The 22,772-nt window shown below is 42.3% G+C and overlaps 2 protein-coding genes across 3 annotated transcripts in view; both read right to left on the bottom strand.

Moving 5' to 3' along the window:
* The window catches only part of LOC306914200 (netrin receptor UNC5D-like), a 594,918-nt gene that overhangs the window by 215,023 nt on the left and 357,123 nt on the right, over positions 1-22,772 (bottom strand). The window lies entirely within an intron of this gene.
* LOC306913762 (netrin receptor UNC5D-like) overlaps positions 19,076-22,772 on the bottom strand; it is a gene marked incomplete at its 5' end in the record, with an annotated part of 85,177 nt that continues 81,480 nt past the window's right edge. The window contains 4 exons of the mRNA XM_079490575.1: positions 19,076-19,420; positions 20,756-20,874; positions 21,176-21,348; positions 22,003-22,704. Coding sequence (XP_079346701.1) covers positions 21,200-21,348; positions 22,003-22,704 — 851 coding nt within the window. The 3' untranslated portion in view covers positions 19,076-19,420; positions 20,756-20,874; positions 21,176-21,199. The remainder of the gene's footprint in view (positions 19,421-20,755; positions 20,875-21,175; positions 21,349-22,002; positions 22,705-22,772) is intronic.

Genomic DNA, 22,772 nt, shown 5'->3' with positions numbered 1-22,772 from the left:
TCATCAACTCCTCCACTCCAATGCTAATGTCCTCCAACCTTATGGTTAGTAGGCACTTTTTGCCATTTTCTTGCTTTTCTTCATTTTTTTACGTTGTTTAATTTAAAAAAACATATTTTTGAGGGGTGCTACCCCCTGCTATATCCAGCTTTTGGTGTGTGTGCACAAACTTTATCCTACACAAACATTACATTCCCAATGAATAGAGAATTTTACGTCGTAGTGTCTGAGCAAATAGACATAGGGCTCAATTTCCGTCACCGCCTAAACCCCTTATCCCTAAACTTATTTTTCTTTTCTTTTTACTATTTTGAAAAACATGTGAGCTTGTAGACTAGCCATTTTAACTATTCAAAAATGTTTATCAAAATAGTAAAAAAAAAAGGCAAAGAAGTTTAGGGATAAGGGGTTTAGCGGTGACGAAAATGGTCATATGATATCAGCTTGCAGCAAGTTTGTTTTTGCCCTCGATAAACCGGAATAAATAGCATAGCATTGATGATACTCCAGTAATACAATGTGTCATCTGTTCAGGTGATAGACTTAACCTGACTCCGCCAGATGGGGGCGGTATTGATTCACAACTTACACAGCCTCCATCGTTCCGGCGTTCAGAGTATGGGTTTTTATTCTGTTCAGACTATGGGTTTCATGGCTAAGTCTCCCATTGTCTTAAAGGCAGCCAATCGTGAAAAACGTGTCCACTACAGTCGTCTTTAAGGTTGTCTTTACAGCTCTGCAAGCTGATAAAAAAGACCAATAACACTAGTCATGTACAATAGTATATACAACATATACAAAAATAAACAATAACAATAAACAATATAACAATGAAGACATATGTCCTTCAGAAGGTGCAGCATGTGGATCTGGCCCTGCCTGCTGTTCTGCTGGATCTGCTCCGACACAGACTGGTGGAGGCCATGGACCAAATAACACAGGTGAAAAACGTTTAGCCTACTCCTAAATTAGTATATTTCAAATATAATGTAAATGTAAAAGATTATTAAATGTATATACTTTCAATTTGTGAGATTCATTTTAAGTATAGGCTTAATTATTCCAGGTATACTTTTGAAATGTTCCAATTTAACATAGTTTACACACAAAGTATACCGGTACTCAAGTTAGCCTATAGCATATGGCCAGACTAATATCACTGCGTAGAAATGAGTCTGGATGCGCTGAATTCAGTGATTTACCATTCAGAATCAAGCATTCAACCAAGCCGTGTAATGCAAAACAAACTAGAAAAAGTGCCCCTCGGGGCACAGGTCTCCACCAGGGCAGGTCGGGTTGTGGCCTCCTGGTGGCGCTATAACAGGCCAATGTGAAAAAGGGTGGGATATATTCCTCAGCCTAGTAAGAAAATGTGTGAAAGATTTCACGTAAATTGCATGCTGCGTTCATGATTTTAGGCTTTTGTTCAAAACGGGGCAATCTTGCAAACTGTGAAAGCCAATTATAGCCAATTATGATGGAATATGAAATATTGGACAGATCCGACTTGAGCACATGACCATAGAGATACTGTGTAACGATTTGTGAGATTTTTGGACAGAATCTGGAGGAGTAATGTCCAAAAATGTGTTTTACAAAAGTCGGCCTCCTGGTGGCGCTATAAAAGGCAGATGCGGAAAATGCAGGTCAAAGGTTTGTCATTGACCTCTAGGGAGTGTGCATGCAACGTTTCACGCAGATCGGTGCAGTTTTAGGTAAAATATGTGAAAAGCTGCCTCATGGTGGCGCTATAACAGGCCGTTCTGGAAAATGTGGGGCAGAGGTTCATCGTTGGCATCCAGGGAGTGTGTGTGCAAAGTTTGGCATCGACCGGGTTAACGGTGCCGGAGATTAGCTGGTAACAGACGGACGGAAGGACGGACACACACACGGACACACACACACACACACACACACACACACACACACGGACGGAGTGCAAAACATACTCTCTCCCCATGCCTTCGGCCTGGTGGAGACAATAAGTGACATTCTTCAAAAAGTATCATTTCTGTGTAATGTGTTTTTGTCCGGTGGGTAACACAGGTGATGAGGAAGGAGGAGGCAGGTCACATGCTCATACAGAAACTACACAGGCTCAAGGCACTAAGTGATTTTCCTATGGATGGACCAGCAACAGGTAAGCGTGCGTGCGTGCGTGCGTGCGTGCGTGCGTTTAACCCAACTCATAATTCAAACATCTTCAAGATTTTTCAAAAATGGTAAGAATGCAGATGTAGGCCTACAAGCTCGCAGCGCAGCACAAAGTGACGCACTGTGAGCTTTGTAGGCCTATAGCCTATAGTGTATAGTGTGTGTATAGTGTGTGTATGTGTATGTGTATGTGTTTGTGCAGGGTTGGGAAGTAACGGATTACATGTAACGCCGTTACGTAATCAGAGTACAAAAAAACGGTAACTGTAACGTCTTAGAGTACATTTTAAAATGTGTAATCTGGATTACAGTAACGGAGGTATAGTAACGGGGGTTACAGGCTTGATTACATTCTCCCCTTCCTTCCCCTCATCAATCTTAGGGCTTCACATAAGTTAAAACACCAAACAATAAAATAATCAGTCGATTACGCATGATGATCATCAGTGCGCTGTGTCGCTGCTGCTGCCCATACAGCATGCACTGCACACTGTGGGCACACGAGCAGCGCGCTCGCGTCGGTCCCCCAGCAGCACCAATGGTTTTCCCCGCCGTCAGAATCTAACTCTCCACTGTCTCCAGTCCCCATATACCATATTTATATTATATTTTATAGCGTGATCTGTAGCCAGCGGACACTGACAGCGCTGTAACCGCGGGGACAAGAGAAGGCGGGGTGTGGAGCCTCTGGACGCGGGGACACGGGTGGCCGTGGGTAGTGAGATTCCGACGGGGAGTGGAATGATACGATAGATACTGTTCAAATGGCACACCAGGCTATGCATTGCTCACTATATGATGCGGACATAACCATAACTCCATGGATGGCTCCATGGCTTAGCGTTGATTTCTAGATGCAAACTGAATCAGTCCACGATTAATTACAGCTGTGGATCGCATCGCGCATGGCGAAGTCAAACTGGTTCACTCAATCGCGCATATAACATTTGCGCTAGCAAGCTTATTTGTCTGTGTGTGTGTGTGTGTGTGTGTGTGTGTGTGTGTCGTGTCTGCCTGCCTGCCTGCCTGCCTGTCTGCCAGCTCTGCCTGCCTGTCTGCCTGCCTGTCTGTCTGCCAGCTCTGCCTGCCTGTCTGCCTGTCTGTCTGTCTGCCTGCCTGTCTGCCTGCCTGCCTGCCTGTCTGCCTGTCTGCGTTTGCACTCTGTCATGGGAGAACATAGTTGTTAAAGTGCCATTTTTTTCTTTCTTTTTTTTCTCAGGCCTACCAATTTGTACAGCATGCCTTGATTTGGCTGTATACATATATTATTTATATTTGTATATTATAATGATTAGGAATTATTATTATAATGATTAGGAATTAATTTGCCTTTTGTGCAAACCTGTGCCTAGCCGAATAAGACTACATATTAACATGAATCATAATGGTGGTACTTGAGAGCCAAATACTTTCTGAGGTGGTACTTGTAAAAAGGTTGAGAACCACTGATTTAACAATATTTCTGTAGTTTTTTCTTAATTTTATATAGGCTAAACATTCTGCTCTGGTTATCAATGGTAAAACTCTTTTTATGTAATTAAATAGAGGTTTGCTTAAAAGTAATCCAAAAGTAACTGAAAGTAACCCGTTACTTTTTAAATCGTGGTACTCGGATTACGTTACTGACTACAATTTATAGCAAGTAACTTGTAACTGTAGGGGATTACTTTTTAAAAGTAACCTTCCCAACCCTGTGTGTGTGTGTGTGTGTATGGGTGTGTGTGTGTGTGTGTACGCGTGCGTGCGTGTGCGTGTCACGTATAGGAGAGAGCCAGTACCGTGCTTTCCTGCTGCTGAAGGCAGTGCATACGGCCATGCACTTGCACAAGGCAGAGAAAGGGCGGCGGGTGAAAAGGGCAGCAGGGCAGCAGCAGGGTGACCCTGCAGGGACTTCCACACTTTGCCGACTGCACAGCCTGGACGTGGACCTGACCTCGTTTGTCGTCTCCCCGCCTTCCTACGACATCAAGAACTGCTACGGGCTGTGCTCCTTCCCCTTGCGGAACACCATCGACACCAACGGCCATGCCGTCCTCCTGAACTCTGCCATCAGCGCTGGCAAGGACGTGGGACGGGGCTTGTGTTGTGTCCCTGTGAAATACAGTGGCAACGACGTGTTGGATTGGGAGCACGGCGATTTCGTTTTTAAATCCCTGTTAGTGGCAACCGAGTGTGGATGTCGCTAAATAATGGATGGATAGCTTGTTTCGACCCTACCGAATTAAAAATCCTTGCAGTGTGTCTCTCAGCAGAAACACATTTTAACTCATATTGTCATACGTTTGCCTCTACATTTACGGAGTAGGGACACTCTGTTAAATCAGTTTAATCCTGTTTCAATTATTTTGTAGCGCATGTGCAGTTGTGTAGACAAGTCTCACTATAGTATGATGATGACTTGTTGTGATACGAAGAACTGATACTATTGTACCTTGATAGAATATGCATGTTTCAGCTTTCTTTTCCATTTTTATTCAATTTAGTAAGAAATGTAGTTAAAGCACCTCTATGTTACACTTCCACGGCATGAATAAAATAACTAAGTACATTTACTTAAGTACACGTAATTTTGAGTTATTTGTACTTTACTATTCGAGTAATTCCACTACATCTCGGATGTACTACATTTATTTGAAAACTTTAATTACTATAGTTACTTTGTAGAGTTAGATTATAATTACAAAACATACATTAACCACTTCAGCCCTGTACAATTCGGCCATTTGAAAATAGTTTCTACAATCTACAAGCTCACAATGCATCACATCTACGACACATTGTGAGCTTGTAGATCTGCTATTTTCTAAAGATTTTATACATTTGAATACTTGAGAAAAATGAGACCTTCTGAATAATGAGTACTTTCTACTTTTGGTACTTTAAGTACATTTTTATCCCAAAAACCTTTGTACTTTTAATCAAGTACATTTTTTAATCCGGACATTAACTAGTAGTACTGTAACTGATTAGTTTGATTATTTCTACATTGCAGTATTGAGACTTTTACTTAATTAACCCATTTTGTGCGGGAACCCCTTTTGGTGTTTTAAACATTGTTATAATTTAGCTATTGAAAAATAGCAGATCTACAAGCTCAGCTTGTAGTTCTGCTATTTTTGAAAAATCGTAAAAATGTGGCGCAAATCTTTGAATATATATTCTTTCAAAGTGAATGTTTTTAACTCGGGTCTAAATGGGTTACGTAAAGCATGTGAGTAATTTTTCCACCACTGATGATTCCACACACAGTAAAATATCATTGAGAGCCTAACGCTGTTGTGCAGACTTTTCTTATTTGATGGTAACTCAGAGAGGCAATTTATTGGATCGTAAACAATACTGTATGAGCTCAGCAAGGTTATAATAGTTTTTGACTTTTCTAATTCGGTTAGTTTTAATTACTTTTTAAGAGTTGGTTTGCTAGTTTTTACTCGTTTTTATTTAACGCTTAGTTTTGGTGTTAGTTTATTTCATACTTTGGCTTATTTGCCAGGTGCAGGATTCAAAAGTCAGAGTAAGTAGGCCTATTAATTATGGAATAACTCAACAAAGGATACCATTAAAGAAATATATTCAGTTACCGTTGGTAAGTCCTAGTGGACACCATACTGACTTGGATAAAGTGAGTGAAGGGCCACACATTGGACTATTGAATACTATTCATACTAAAACTGCATGAATTTGATAAGACACGGCAGACTACTTTATAAACAGCGTCAACTATTTAATTACATTTACTAAAAACATAGAGCTGATCTACAAGCTCAAGTTGTTGTGAGCTTGTAGATCTGCTATATTTGGTGAAGAGACTTGGGGCTATAGGCTATCTTGCCACCCCTTGTATTACTCCTTATCCATAAACATGCACTATGGTTACATTTGTACACTCAGGACAGTTATCGGGGTCTGTGGCCTCTAATGCATACCAAACCTGGGTCCTTTAAATATTGGTTCCCAACCTTGTCATACTGACGTACCACCTCAGAAAATATTTGGCTCTCCAAGTAACACCATAATAACTGCCTTTTGTTGTTCCATTCCTAAGCCAATGATGCTGCTGCTCTGACAAAACTCTGTTTCACTAATCAGCACAACTGATGATATTTCTAATGTGATTAACCCGTTCTCCAATCTTCTATTAACGGCTAGGTGTGCTGTCCATGCTCATTTCAGCACGGCTGGATAGCCTATTTCAACCAATTGCTTGGTCAGAAGAACTACAACTACACTTTTTTGGGCGCCTCCTCTTTGTACCACCAGAGGGGGCTCAAGTACCACCAGTGGCTGCTTTAAATGAACAGAAGCTAGACCATCCAACTTTCTTGTATGTTCTTGCGGTGGCGAAAATGCATATAACACTATGGTATTGATTAATTTAATGAAGCCTACTAGTAGCTGATACTTAACACTCCAATTACCACCTGTTCTTCACTGACAAACTCATTAGAGACTGCCGACTCATGTAAACCTATTTCAAACTGTGTGAGTCAACTATAGAATAGAGTCCATCATGTAAGGAATGACCATCTCTCTTGTTACTTTCTGTACTCCTGACAGTATAAAAGATGTGTGGGACATGTGTGTAGGGGGGTGCTGGGGGGAGCTCTGGAGGGAGACACTAGTCTCTCTCCGGTGTGATGACATATACAATAAAGGAATGGAGTTTGAATCCTGACGGTTGAGTCCTGCATCTTCTTAATTTGTTTACTTACTTATATTAACATCTATATATATATATATATATATATATATATATATATATATATATATATATATATATATTTATATATATATATATATATACACACACACAATAACTATAGTTATATATAATAACTTTTTTTGGCTTCTGCCACTTGAATTTGATTGATTGAATGACAATCAAAAAGGGCCTGTCAGCTCAAACCCACAGTGCAATATTTTTATTTCAAGAGTGTTGCTGTGCACAAACGTCGGTAGCATTACAAATTAAATGCAAAAAAAACCCCTACCTATTCCATTTTATTTCCCATCCCAAGTGCATTTGTCTTATATGTAACGCCAGCTCTGCTAATCCAATGCCCCCTCAGGTACATATTTGAACTATTTTCAGCAATAATAGTTATTTCGGTGGGTAGATCTTGTTGAGCTGGTCATTTTGAAAGTAGCTCTCAAGTAAGTGCGATCACCCCTGATGTAGGCTAATAAAGGTGGTATCAGTCGTTCAGTGGGGGATCCCCTGGAACACCCTCAACAACCCCTGTAGTGTACAGTATGGGCTGCCTATCACAAGTGGCATTATGTGAGGGTCAAATGTATTCTCCTTGGCAGGCCTTTGAAAACATATTATATGGCGCCATCTTCTGGCAGAACCGAGAACAAGGGAATGCCTTGCATACAAAATGGCACAACACCCGGCTGTTAATTGTCCATTTGCACATAGATATTAAAAAAAATAGATGCCTCATTGGCCGCTGCAGTTCGTTGGAGCCACGCTATGTCACGCTGTCACTCAAGTGATTACTGGCCAATCACAGCGCATCTTTTCCGGGACTTATCAGACCCGAACATGCGCTCTGTGACGCACGCTCATGCTTCCACGGCGCTTCGCAGGGAATCTCGGGAAAATCTTGCCCTCCCTTGAGCACATACGCTCCAGAGCCAGAAGGGGCGGGGCGTCTACCTTTATATGTCTATTGTCTATGCATTTGCAGACCTCAGCCATCTTGCCATCAGAGTTTGGAAGCACTCGTTTTCAGTAAAGCATACGGCCAGGACTGGACTGAGAGAAAAGATTTTGTGTGATTTGGCCCAGGCCCCAGACTGGCCCACCACAACCAGCGTGCAGATAGGCGTAAACCAAATCAGGCCGGGAGATGAATACATCAGCCAGGCCCACCCACACGTGCGTAGCAGCGCACACTTTTTTATTTATTAATTATTGTGATTCAATTCATATTTTTGCGCCCCTGTGAATGTAATGTTGATCATTATTACTAATAATAGGCCTAATGATCAAATGAAACAGACAAAGCTGGTCACCAAAACAACAAGCATATAGATGGCTGCAACGGTACCAGTATAGCACAACTACACTGACATACTGACTGTATGAATCAAAAGGTTCATATGACCAGTGAATGGAAGCAACTATTATTATTGCTCCCATTTGCTTCAAATTGCTGTAATATAGGCATAGAGTGCATAGAAAATGTATCATTCATTACCATTGGCACAGCATCAGATTATTTTAATCAATGAATTATCCAGAGTTGAGCAATGCACAGTACTGTGTATGTGTGCACTGCACTGTAGCCTAGCAGCCTCTTAACTGTAACAATAATGCCATATTAAAATAGTAGCAGCACATCATTAATATATTTTATTTGGCCATCTCTGGGCCTCTAGAGATGGTCCCTATATTCCAAGGTTGGATTATACACAGTAGGCTATTTGTTGACTAGTGGGAGACAAACAGTACAGTAGCCTACCACAACAAAACACACTGCAGCAGATAGCAAAATAAATCTACAATGTTGAATAGGCCTAAATCTTTTTTTGACAACCAACTATGCCAAGATTGAAATTGTTGAAAATGTTGTAGCTACAGTAGGCCTATAAGAAAATAAATTAATGTAATCTGGTGTTCATGTAAAGGTCTAGCCATGGTTCACATGATGGCGCAACTGCCTCCTGTTTTACGCGATCGCTACATTTACAGTCCAAACGTGTATATAAACATTCAGATTTCAAATATAAAGTACTCGCCACATGTACCACGGGTGTTAGAAATGTGCTCCTACAGCGATTAACATTGCTGCATCCCGCGTTGTTTAATAAAAAGCATTTTTATCCGAGCTGTTTTTTTGCCATTGGCTTTCAACTACGCGCCCCTATCGGTCGGGAGGAGTGTGCCACTCGGTCGGTGTGTGTTATTTCTAAGGCTCTGGGCACGCTGACCGCACTCACTGCCAATACAGACTAATAGGCGAGTGCGCTCCCGGTGTGCAACTTTGTATTTCCCAAACGAACCCCGTTTGAGAAAAGTAGCCGGGGCGCTCGGATAAAAATGCTTTTTATTAAACAACGCGGGATGCAGCAATGCTAATCGCTGTACCAGCAACTTTCTAACACCCGTGGGACAAATTGGGAGTACTTTATATTTGAAAACGGAATGTTTATATACACGTTTGGACTTTAAATGTAGCGATCGCGTAAAACAGGCTGCAGTTGCGTCAATCATGACAGTCATGTTTCAAGGCTAGTAAAGGTCTAACTGTACAACATGGAACAACGTGTAATTATAATTTATAGCCTAGCAATACTAAACTATCAATAATTTATGTATCTGGCATCTCATGCTCCCAATCCAGTATGTTGAAGATGAAGAACCAGCACGAACCAACTTCAAACCAGTGTTTCATAAACTTACTTGGCTACATTTTGCCCCCTTCCTCCTCCTCATGGGCCTTTCTTTTTTTCCCCCTCTCTCGTTCAGAGCTTTCCTCTTTTTCTTTGTGGGAATTGGGTTGGTGTTGGGATTTGGATCCATATTTAACGTTAGTTTAGTTTTACTTTGTGTTTTGTCGAAATTAATCAATCCATAGGCTTCTTTCTCTCTTTCCTCTCGTCCACACGTTGTGTTGTGGTGCGCTGGTGAATGGGCGGGCCAGAACAGTACAAGCTGTGCCAAATCAACCAATCGCGCGTATTGATTTCTCCGGAAAAAAACGTTGATAGACCCTCACTTTGACCAATCCCCAGCAGAAAAGGCACGTTGCTTTACTTGCAAGGAAAGAAAGTAGCTCATAACTGTTGTCAGTGGATTTCATGAAACAAACATTTTGAGGATAGAAAGACGATAATTCAAGCTTTTCGTACAGTTGCAATGTTGGTGAGTTTGACGTTGTGTAAATACAATCAGATAGGACTTTTCTGTTTGTTTGGATGAATGGGCTGTCAATGGGAAGTTGTATACCTTGTTAGCACCCTGCCATTAACTTATATGATTAATGGCCGCGGCACCATGGGACCTCGACACATCAGAGGCAATCTGAGAACCCATTGTCAAAAAAGAAAGGGAAAACAGCACTCTCTTTTCCTTAATTGAATTTAACAGTCCGTCTCGAGTAATCTCTCAAGAACAGATTCTGTGCTATGCTACCAAATCAGTCAGCCAGGCCATTCAATGTCTATAGGAATGAAAACACGGCACACCACAGGAAGTGGAGGGCTGAGGCCGGGCCAACATCCTGGGGAGAGATGTTTTGCACTCCGTCCGTCCGTGTGTGTGCGCCCGTCCGTCCGTCCGTCCATCTGTGTACAGCTAATCTCCGGCACTGCTAACCCGGTCGATGCCACATTTTGCACACACACTCCCTGGATGCCAACGATGAACCTCTGTCCCACATTTTCCAGAACGGCCTGTTATAGCGCCACCAGGAGGCCGACTTTGGTAAAACAGTACACAGTATCTCTATAGTCATGTGTTCAAGACGGAACTGTCCAGTATTTCATATTCCATCCTAATTAAGGCTACCATTGGCTTTCAAAGTTTGCAGGATTGGCCCGTTTTGAACAAAAAGCCTCAAATCATGAACGCAGTGTGCAATTTACGTGAAATCTTTCACAGACTTTCCAGGCTACTAGGCTGAGGAATATATCCCACCCTTTTCACATTGACCTGTTATAGTGCCACCAACAGGTGGATTTTTGCAAAACACATTTTTGGAACAAAATACCTCTCAAATCATCCAATTGCCATCCAAGGCGTAAGAAGAAATGGCATCGTATGTAGATTGCCTACTTTTCACATTGGCCTATTATAGCGCCACCAGGAGGGAGGCCACAACCTGACCTGGCCTGGTGGAGACCTGTGCCCCGGTGCGGGGCACTTTTTCAAGTTTGATTTTTGAGTGGTGTAAACCACTCCTACAACTGGCTTTGTTAGTGCAGAAAAAATGAGCATGGTTGCTATGTTCACCCTGTTCACCCGGGTGTGATTTCATTATTGAGTGGTGTAAACCACTCCTACAACTGGCTTTGTTAGTCTGTGCAGAAAAAATGAGCATGGTTGCTATGTTCACCCGGGTGTGATTTCATTACGTCAGGCATGATTTCATTACGTCAGACAGGCTATATAAGACCTTACATCACTCAGTTCACACGGGTGTGATTTTTGTATCATTCCCTAAAAAATAACTGTTTTGGACATAAAAAGGTTTCAGACCGACAGCGACTATTATGCATATATATCACTGTAATATTTGGAGTGCATTGAAAGCAAAAATCACACCCGTGTGAAGTGAGGGGCGCTAATATATTACAGTTTTTCACGATTGTTAACACACGTTTTTCACAACCTAACAGCATTCTCAAAACTGCACACACAAAACTGAAAACCTCACACAAAATGCTAAACGCTGACACTCCTTGATGACTCTTTACCATCAAATCTCTTAACTGTTCCCAAAATGGAACTCGTGCTTTAATTTGGTACACACAACTAAGCATTTGCTGCACACTATACCAAGCATTTACAGCACAATGAAGTGAAACATTTAAAACACAATCATAGAAATTGAACACACATGAATGACAATGACTCTGGAGAATGAGCCATTTCTCCTTTTATAAAATGACTCTGTGAAGGTCTACTTTTTCATAGTCAAACATAAAACAGCACACAAATATGCAGCCAAAACAATGTTTTTACTGTAAACCAGCCTGCTCCCCCCCCCCCCCCCCCCCCCCAATCATGCCTCCGGTTCCTGTCTGGCCAGAGGGCCTCATGTTCTAATGATGCCAGCAACTGTGTATAGTGGCTGAGAGTGGGTTGGACCCTCTGGCTCATGGTCAAACCATGATTGAGCACATGGTCAACCACAGTTGCCCGAATGTCTTTAGATATGACTGTTCTTCTTCTTTCTCCTCTTCCTCCTTCTCCTCTCCCTCTTCTTCCTCTTCCTCCTCCTCCTCCTCCTCCTCCTCCTCCTCCTCCTCCTCCTCCTCCTCCTCCTCCTCCTCCTCCTCCTCCTCCTCCTCCTCCTCCTCCTCCTCCTCCTCCTCCTCCTCCTCCTCCTCCTCTCTGTCCACCTACTCCTCTACCTCCTCCTCATCTCACTCTTACCCCTCTCCTTCTCTGGTTGTCGATCTCTTCAAGGTTCTCCATTGTTCACCAAACAAAACAGGTACAAGGTTGCGCAAATTGTGCCAAGTTTTCGATTTTTGTGTGTTAACAATCGTGAAAAACTGTAAAGTCTAACTCATGTTGATTAGGTAATGTAATGATGTAAAACAAACGGTACAAACATTAAACGCCATTAACAATAATGACACATTATGACGTAAAGTTTCCCTTCATTGTCAATGCGTTTACAAAAAAATCATTGAACTAAAGACAAACATTAAACCTGTGTATAGGAGGGCCTCAACAAAACATCTGCAGGTTTTAAAATGACGGGTGAAATAGATACCCCCTGCCCTGTTGGCAAACATCGATGCTCCATGCCCAGTTGGCACGCATACACACACATTGATGTCCATTTCTCGGCTGGCATGCAGACACACGGACAGGAGGATTAAAGAGCTAAGACTAATGGCGGACAGGCTTTAGCACACAGCATGTAAGCTCCATGGCTTGATGGGGGCTTATAATTCTGTTTTGGTCGGCCCCCAGTGACAGATTAGCAGAGCTGAGCTGCAGCTTGGCCAGGGGCCCCGATACGAAGAGCATCGATGGATGGATGGATTGGATTGGACCACCGTCAGTCATGCAGCTGGCAGTGGTGGAAAAAGTTGTCAAAATGTTTTACTTAATCCATTTTGACCCGAGATCAGATTCTAAAAAATGTCTTCTACATCCTGACAGTTTTTCTGAAAAAGCTATGTTTCTATGTCAGTCGATTTTTCAAAAATAGCAGACCTACAAGCTCGTAGCGCGCCACTCGGTGGCGCGCTATGAGCTTGTAGATCTGCTATTTTTCAATAGCTAAAGCATAACATAATGCTAACACCAAAAGGGGTTCCCGCCCAAAATGGGTGTTAAGTAAAAGTATCAATTCCACAATGTAGAAATACGCCATTAAAATATACTTCAAGTACTCATCACGCAGAAAAAGCTTTCAAAATGTATAAAAACATTTAGAAAATAGCAGATTGTTGTGATAACTGCAGTCGAGTAAAAAGTTAAATATTTGCCTCTGAGATGTAGTGGAGTAAAAGTAAAAGCATTGACATTTGGATAGTAAAGTAAAATAAATCATACGTGAGTGCATGTATTTAGTTCCTTTACTCCCACTGGCAGCTGGGCTTTGCTGGATTCCTCTCATGGAGGAGTACATGATATGGTCCGGTTCGGTTGTCACTGGACCGGCATGCTCATTCTCAGGCCAAACGGACACACCATGTGATGCAATCACACAAACGGTGCATGGATTTTAATGAAACAAATGCAGTTTGAATTGAAAGAGGATAATTCAAGCTTTCCCTTCAGCTGCAATGTTGGTGAGTTTAATGTTGTTTATTACAAGCAGATTGTTGAGATCGGAAATGCATTTTGGATCAATGGGATGTGAACCTAGCTGTCTTTAATGGAGAACTGGCTATATGAGTTGTAGGCCTACAGCTGCAAGACAGGGTTGACAGCTGAAGGGAGGATGGAGATTGTCTAGTTGCGAACGAAGTGAGCACTAACTATAGAAGCTGACCAAAACTGTCTGTCTGTCTGTCTCTGTGTGTGTGTCACGCTGTAACACCACCCGCCCGCCACCAGAGGGCAACTGAAATTGGACGATACAGAGGTCTGTGTGTGTGTGTGTGTGTGTGTGTCAGACTGCCACAATAGCTTTGTTCGCTTCCCGCGAACGCGTCTTACTTCACTTGTATTATAAGTGTAGGAAGCATATTTGAATTTGGTAAGTTAAAGTACATTTATAGATGAAAGAAACAGGACATTGCCATGCTGGCTTGTGGTGGACATTTTTGCCAAAATTATTTTTTTGGCAAAAATATACAAAATATTAGCCTACCAGAAACACAGAGTTGGCCCTGAGTTGCCATAACAGGTCTGTAACTCTGAGTGTGTATGGGACCAAATTGACCTGTAAGAGTCCATTTGGTTACATTTGTACACTCAGTTAAGGCTCCTTGCAAATTAAACATTTGAGAACCACTAGCCTACTAGTTCTATAACAATCAGAACCAAAAATTGTAGATCTTCTATTTTCCAAAAATCAAGTAATCCAGTAAGTCATCAAATAAAAAGGCAATGCATTGCTCAAAAAGGGGGAAAAAAGTGTATTCCTCACCCAACCTTCAACTCAGGATTCCGGAGGCCACAGCACTTTGTCCAAAAGCTCTGAATTGATGCAGAGCTCAGAAAATGCTCCTTGACCAAACCTTTCTTCTTCAGATCTAAAATCGTTCCAGCCACTACCCTGTGGTTTATCAATTCATGATTATGGTTTAGTATTGGCCTTAAAAGAGAGTCTTTGACAAACAAACACTCTTTTTGTTACCTAAAATGGAACCTCTTGGCCGGCGTGGCTGCCTCACTTCCTGTACTTTTATAGCTGTTCCTGGTACCTCACTTCCTGGAATTGTTGCTAACATGCATTTTCCCCACAGCTCCCCCTATGATCAATTTCAAACCTTGTCAACAGAAAATTAATGACCATGGTCATTAATTATACAAAACAAAACATATTTTCCGTACACTACATTTCGGGGATAAATATTCAACCATATTTTAACCAATAATATCCCCTTGTATCCCAGTATGTTACTGTATGTCATTTTCTTTCAATACTCATACCAGGACAGGAAATACATGTCTTTACACATTTATGTGGCAGTGTCACAGTTGGAGTCCTAAATCAGTGTCGTATATATTCTGCAGAAAACCTGGAGATTTGACATTCAGTAATTCATGGATCTTATGATCATGGTGTGTTAAAAAAAAAAGAAAAAAAGAAAAGAAAAGAAAGAAAGTGGCATGGGCAAGACCAAGTCTTTGCGACATCAATATGTCTGTGTACGGACATATTGATGAGCCCTGAACAGTACTGTAGTCTGTACTGTGTTAATTTCATAGATGAAACAGAGGAGCAGAACTTGAGTAAGGTACTGGGGTTACTACTACTGTATAACAATAACTATAGAGAGTATGCGCATGCTTAAAGTGAATGGCACATCGAGTGGCAAAGCAACAGGCAAAGTGAGTTTAACATTGTTTAATGTTGTTTAATGCAATCAGATATGACTTTTCTGTGTGGATGTATGGGCTGTCAAGGCCAGAAAGTCGTTTTTTGCCACTCAGTCATAGAGTATATAAAAGGATAGAGACTGAACTGGCGCGAAGCTCCGCCCCCCCCAGCTATTCATGTCAGTGGAAGTTGCTCAGTGGCGTTTTGAAGCACCCGGAAGACTGCCGGAAGTACCGTCTCAGAACGTCTACTTCCGCATTTGACCACCAGATTTTGGTGGTCAAATGCGGAAGTGCAACCGAGCGCTCAATGTTAAAGCCCAGCTGCACGGGGTTTCCCGGTCATGAATACACGGGTCCGCCTGTAGTCCCTCCTCCTACCACTAGGGCCCAGAGCTTCAACGTTGAATAGCCTCACTGGCCCCTTGCACTCAGTAGGCGTTCCTGCATAACTTCCTGGTTTGATGATGATGTCACGTGCATACCCTCTATACCAACTACTGGAACCCAGAGTAACAATGTCAATCTGGCAGTTCTTCACAGGGCTGGTTGTTCCCTATTGTGTATCGTATGTATAGATTGCCTACGTATATTTATAAAGATTGCCTACGTAGATAAAAAAAAATCTGAGCTTGAATAATTAATGAATTAATAATTAATTTAATAATTAATAATTTTGTGTCTCTGCATGTCAGGTAGATGGCAGGGTTAACGCTCTGGGCTCTTCAAGCAGAAAATAATTGTGCCACAACGACCTCCAAAATTATGTATTTGACCGCGTAGCCCAATCTGAAAATGTCTTGTGCCAGGGACCCCCAGAAGACAATTATCCAAAATGTGTTCCCGGTTTTAATGCGATAGGTAAAATAAGAAAGAAATTAAGAAAAGTATATAGGGGGAAAAAAGGCGGGGACCTAGTATACAGTATAGAGCCCAAAAAACATTACACCACTAGACATCACAGTGTAAAAAAATAAGGCGGTGAACTTAAAAAAGGTCCAGGGCAGTTCAGTTCAATAGAAAATCTTTTATTAATCCATAGCAAGGAGTTTAAAAAACACACAGGTGACCAATGCGTTTTGGCCCGGAGGCCTTTATCAGGGTCCCCTAGTAATGACAGTGTCACACATCATAGTGCCCACAATCATCTTCACATGACATCACTTAAACAGAATTCACCTTAAATTACTTATTTTGTATCCATTACACATGCCATGAAGCTGCTCAGTAGGAGTTTGAGTCTCTTATACCATTTAGGCCTGACGTCGAAATTTAAAAAAAAGTCTCCTAAATCCTCCAGTTTTCTGAAATAAATATTTTCACGATTTTTCAAAAATAGCAGACCTACAAGCTCGTAGCGCACCACTCGGTGGCACGCTATGAGCTTGTAGATCTGCTATTTTTCAATAGCTAAATTATAACATGTTTAAACACAAAGGGGTTCCCGCCCAAAATGGGTTAAACCAGAGAGGCCATCAAATGATTGGCTTAGAGATGCGACAAAAACAAATCTCCATTCATTCAAGGCTTCATGGCATGTGTAATTGATAGAAAATATGTCATTTTTTGAGGTGAACTACTCCTTTAACCCATGCGTGATTACACATTATACAGTAACATACCAAATAGAAAACTGAACAATAAAATACAATACATCAGGTTGGAACACAGAACCCAAATGGGAAATTAAATAGGATCCACATAGCATCAATTGCATGACAACATACTGGCTGAGTAGCCCGTTATTAGTGAAATGGGGAGACGTCAATGCCATCATTAATACCAGGGATTAAGGGAATGTTGTCACTTTAAGCTTGATTATCAAAAAAGAACCTTAAAGGGAAACTACCGGTAGGTACATTTAGCTTTAGCCTATTCTTTAAATATATGTATATAAATATTTTAGCCCTCATTTCCCTCTACCAGCCACTATATTATTGTGCTGGGGCATTTCCTTGCAGAAAGACACATATCCCTCTGGCTGTATTTTGGTTTTGTTCCACTGTTTATGTTCACATTTCCACTGTTTATATGTTGACATTCATCCCGTGCAGGGACGTGTTATTCTGTGAAGGGAGGGCTGAGCTCTTAATTGATCCCTTTGAACTTCAAAAAGGGGTTGTGCACTGAGAAGTGTTCTGTGCTGCGACATACCAAAGCCTACACGGGTTGTGCAGTCAACGCGCTGTGATTGGCCAGTCGCTGTGATTGACAGCCTAAACCTAACCTTAACCTCACTAAAACTATACCTAAACCTAACCTTAACCTCAGTAAACTTAAAGGACCACTTCACCACTTTTCAACATCTCTTCATATAATTGGTCCTCACTAATGTTCATGATAAAACACCACCATTTTTTCCTACTCAGTCTGTGGGCCCTATTATGCGTGTCTTAAGTACCAGGTCTTATGACTTAACTTAAGACCTGGAGGCGTGGTCAATGCTGTTTGGCCACTCAGAATAGCCAAATGGCATTGATCACGCCTCCAGGTCTTAAGTTAAGTAATAAGACCTGGTACTTAAGACATGCATAATAGGGCCCTGTGTCTCATAAGAGGGCTTTGGGCAGTTCGGACACCCGTCCACCAGTGACATCATCATTAGGCAGATTTTTTTTTAAACAAATATATTTCGATTTGTATTATCGTGAGAACGATGGCTTCAACTTTTGCATTGCAACCTTTCAGGAAAAGAAAGCCTGCCGTTTCTATTAGCTTGGATTCACCATCGATGATGTCACTGGTGGACGGGTTTCTGAACTGCCCACAGCCCTCCTATGAGACACAGACTGAGTAGGAAAAAATGGTGGTATTTTATCATGAACATTAGTGAGGACCAATTATAGGAAGAGAAGTTGAAAAGTGGTGAAGTGGTCCTTTAACTTGCCTGGGGGCGTGGTTATAAGCACAACCCGTGTAGGAATTAGTATGTAGCTTCTGTGCTAGTTAGTGATCTCTCTGTTTGATTCCTGTCAGAGAGAGGAGGGGGAGTGTGTTTCTACACACACACACAGACTTGCCTATTGTATCCCTTTAATAACCATGATTATTTGGAGTTGTGTGTCCAGCTTGTAGTGTTCTGTGACGGGGTAGTTGAGATTCCCAATCGGCACTGCACATTTATGCTCACCATATCCGTCTCTAAGTCTTAGTGCGTCCAATGTAAAAGCAATCTCATCCGAAAAACAGTCTGGCTGGCTTGCGAGTAGGGATGTCCCGATACACTTTTGTTTTCCGATCCGATCCCGATACCACAGTTTGTGTTAGCCGATATCGAATACCGATACCAGAGAATATTTATAACAATACGAAGTCCACCGACCGGGAATAGTGTTCTTAGCCATATATCTTGTGTTGTGTTTATAGCAGATTCCTCACTCAAATGTGCACTTGCAGTTTGGGCAACTCCAAGGCAAACTCCACATGCCCCAACATTTTATTTACCTGCCATAGTATAGTGTCAACCCCTTACCCCTTGTGACGGATCGCTGGTTAGACTAGCATATTCACCGATACGACCCGATATGACCAAATAAGGGCCGATCCGATACATCTCTACTTGCGAGACTAGATAGCTCCTCACAAACTTGCCCTTTTTGAGTGGGGGCAAGCCTGAAAAAAGCCAAGGAATCAGGAAATGCAGGTTTTAAATCAGGATCACTCTGTATAATACACCAATTATTTTTTTATTAATATGCTTGATATCATGGGCAAATGTACTGTAAAACAAATCTCTCTTCTATAACTCCTTATTAGTCAAAGTCATTCTGAGTCACATATTCTCCGTAGTCTCTGATGCGGTCCAAAGGGCATGTTGGAGATGAGACAAGAGGGATGGAAGCTGTCGGTCCACAGAATAGTATTATTACTTTTTTTTAATACACTGCCTTTGGCATTCTTTGATATCCTATAAAATTAATTTCTGCTTTGCTATATATTCCAAGGTCAGTCTGAGATTATGGGTTGAGTTGATGAATCGACGAGTAGAATTGTTCCTTCCAATAGGCCCAAGAAGAGTCCTGCATGGGGGCACAGGCTCCATCCGTCCATGGGCGTCCCCTTCTCTTGTCTGTAAAGTTGATCCTGAAATAGAAAGACATGTTTCTGAGTGTCCATTCTGCCAATGACACAATTAAGTCACTAGGGGGCAGCATGCAGTCCAAATCTTTGCTGTAAAAATACCAAAAACATGGCATGGATGCATCTGGGATGGGATGTATTCCTCAGTGATGTATCCCAAGGTCATCGGGGTTTCGGGTCTCTCGAACATCATACCCCTCACTCCGGTGACCCAGCCGGGGTGATCAAGTCCCGACTTACGTCCCAGTAGCTACCCTCAATCAGTGCCATTAGGGAAAAACCAGGGCCACACAATCCGTTGCTCCGGAACTACTCTGCCTGGACTCATACCCCTCACTCAGGTGACCCAGCCGGCGTGATCAAGTCCCGACTTACGTCCCAGTAGCTATAGTGTAGCTATAGCTACAAGTAGTTGTTTAAGCTCTGAATGAACAATCAGGATTTTACAGTGCAAGAGCAGAGGCATGCATGCATGGGAGAAATAGACAGAGCATCTGTGGCTCAGTTGACACGGCAGAAAGATATATGGGCGTCATGGTTTGTACATCCTGGGCCCTCAAAGCATTACTACTGTAGTTCCACTTCACTTTCCATTGAGTTGCATAAAATATTTGCAAAATACATTCCCCACTTTGAAAACTTTGAATAAATTATTGCCGTGCACGTTGTCTTGGTAAATTGTTTAATATACTATCAGCCATATTAAAATTACTGTATATGCATCCATGTGCCGCACTTGTACAACTATTTTCGAGCATTGACAAATCTTGAAAGTGTAAGAAGAACTACTGATTTAGAAGGCATTTGTATAATTAAAGGACAACTTTAGTTTTTTTTCAACCAAGGTTCATGTTTTAGGTTGTTATTAGAGAAAGTAAGATGAGTGTTTTAACGATTTATCCATTTTTGATAGGGGGGCGGGGGCATTCGAACATGGGGCTAAATATATTTTTTTACAAAATTGTATAGTGATTTATTTTTACTATAGTCCTACTAGACCCCAATAAATTACATCTGGCCACAAAAGATCACGGGATCTATTGAATCTGACATTGAGCCTACGACACAGTATGGCATCCCTCCAGTACTACCTTCACATTCAGTAGATCCTGTGATCTTTTGTGGCCAGATATAATTTCCTAGAGTCTAATAGGACCATAGTAAATATTAATAAAGAAATCACCATAATACTAAAAAAAAATTATTAGCCCCATGTTCGAATGCCCCTGCCCCCCTGTCAAAAATAGCTAAAATCCTTAAACGAAAGAAAGCAGCAAATGACATTGGGGTCATTTGCGGGTTTGACATCAGTGGACTGTATTGTACATTGACCCTTACCCCAAACCACTGTGGCTCCTCCCTTATCAGCCATCTTAACCACCAAGTTGTTGTTGTCCTGGAATAGCCTGGTTCTCCTCCTTTGTAAGGTTGAATTTCCGTTGCCTTCTGGTCCCATCCTGAAAACGTTTTACCACATTATGCATTACCTTTTTTCCCCCCTCTCTCTCTTTTCGTAATTGCGTTCAAACAGGCATTATTGCTGATTGGAAAGAACATTGCTTTGGGATTGAAAGGGCTGTAGGCTTTAGCCTGCTCAGTGAAGTTCTGGAAATAGTGTTGTGAGGATTGCACCATGCTTTTAAATGTAGATTCCTAGAACTAGAACAAATCAACTTTTGCTGATTGAAGTTCATTTGTGGTATATTATGTTGGTACAAAAGAAAGTCCTTTAGATAGAGCAGACAGAAAGTACTGTACCTGATATATGTATCACCGTCCGGTTCACTGTGTGGGTCCGGTGCTGCGTTCCCGTAGCCGGTACCGCTCTCGGTCGTCCGAATGGTGTTGAGTGAAGCGTCCGCTTCCTCCTGCCCCCCCTCGTCTTCCTCCTCCTCCTCTTCCTCGGAAGTTTGTGGCGTTTGTTCGGTTGTCTAAAAAAAAAAAAAAACAGAAGTGATAATAAAGTGCTAATATGCAATGTGATAATGCACGACCTCAGCCAAGTCCGTTATTATCAGCTTGTTCTGAATGTACTAAAAGTGCATTCAAAAGTGAGACAGAAAATGTACACAGAACCGAATGGGTAGGAGTGGGGGTGATTGACAGCTGTGAAAGCCATTCGCCAGGTCCACTCGGGACAGGTATAGAGGGTATGCGCATGCATAAAGTGAATGGCAGATCGAGTGGCAAATCGAGTGGCAAAGTTAATTTAATGTGGTTTAAATTTTTTAATGCAATCAAATAGGACTTTTCTGTTTGTATGTATGGGCTGTCAAGGCCAGAAAGTAGTTTTTTGCCACTCAGTAGGCGTTCCCGCAGAACTTCCGGGGTACGATGATGATGTCACGCGCATACCCTCTATTAATGGAGCCGTCATTTCACTGTCGGCGCCCGAGACCCGAGACATACGGTATAGCAGTTCCGACCCGGTCCTGGAGTCACTTGTTGTGGATGGAATTGGAAACGTGACCGAGCTGGGTCCGAGTCGGATCCCGGGTATTTTCGGGTCTCGGATTTACTCGAAGGCTTCTAGTCGGGGATACGTCTCGGGCGTATGACACGGATAAATTCAGTATTAGACTTACCTGTGTTGGGCATCACCATCCTGCCATCCTCTGTCGTTTTGTGGTGAGGTGTGAAGTGGCCCGAGGAGACCTGGGCGGTGAATAGACTCTTCTCTCTTCTGCCCAGGGTGGCATCTACCCCCATTGTTCTGTAGTCTGGTGCGAGGGTGGCATCTACCACCATTGTTCTGTAGTCTGGTGTGAGGGTGGCATCTACTCCCATTGTTCTGTAGTCTGGTGCGAGGGTGGCATCAACCCCCATTGTTCTGTAGTCTGGTGCGAGGGTGGCATCTACCCCCATTGTTCTGTAGTCTGGTGCGAGGGTGGCATCTACCCCCATTGTTCTGTAGTCTGGTGCGAGGGTGGCATCTACTCCCATTGTTCTGTAGTCTGGTGCGAGGGTGGCATCTACTCCCATTGTTCTGTAGTCTGGTGCGAGGGTGGCATCTACTCCCATTGTTCTGTAGTCTGGTGCGAGGGTGGCATCTACTCCCATTGTTCTGTAGTCCGGTGCCAGGGTGGCATCTACCACCATTGTGTCATAGTCTGGTGCCAGGGTGGCATCTACCACCATTGTGTTATAGTCCCGTGCCAGGGACACATCTACGCCCATCCTGCTGTAGTCTGGTGCCAGGCGTCGGGGCAAGGTTTGGGAAGGGTGTGACATGACGTGGTACTCTGCTCTCTCTGCCACCCCCAGAGACACCATGAAGGAACCCTGACCTGATGGTAAATAAAACACGCAAACATTCACATCATGAAATTATAAATACCAGTGAACTTAAAACTCA

The sequence above is a fragment of the Electrona antarctica genome, assembly GCF_951216825.1.
Source record: "Electrona antarctica genome assembly, chromosome: 21".
NCBI lineage: Eukaryota > Metazoa > Chordata > Actinopteri > Myctophiformes > Myctophidae > Electrona > Electrona antarctica.
This window is presented reverse-complemented; position numbering and strand designations above follow the sequence as displayed.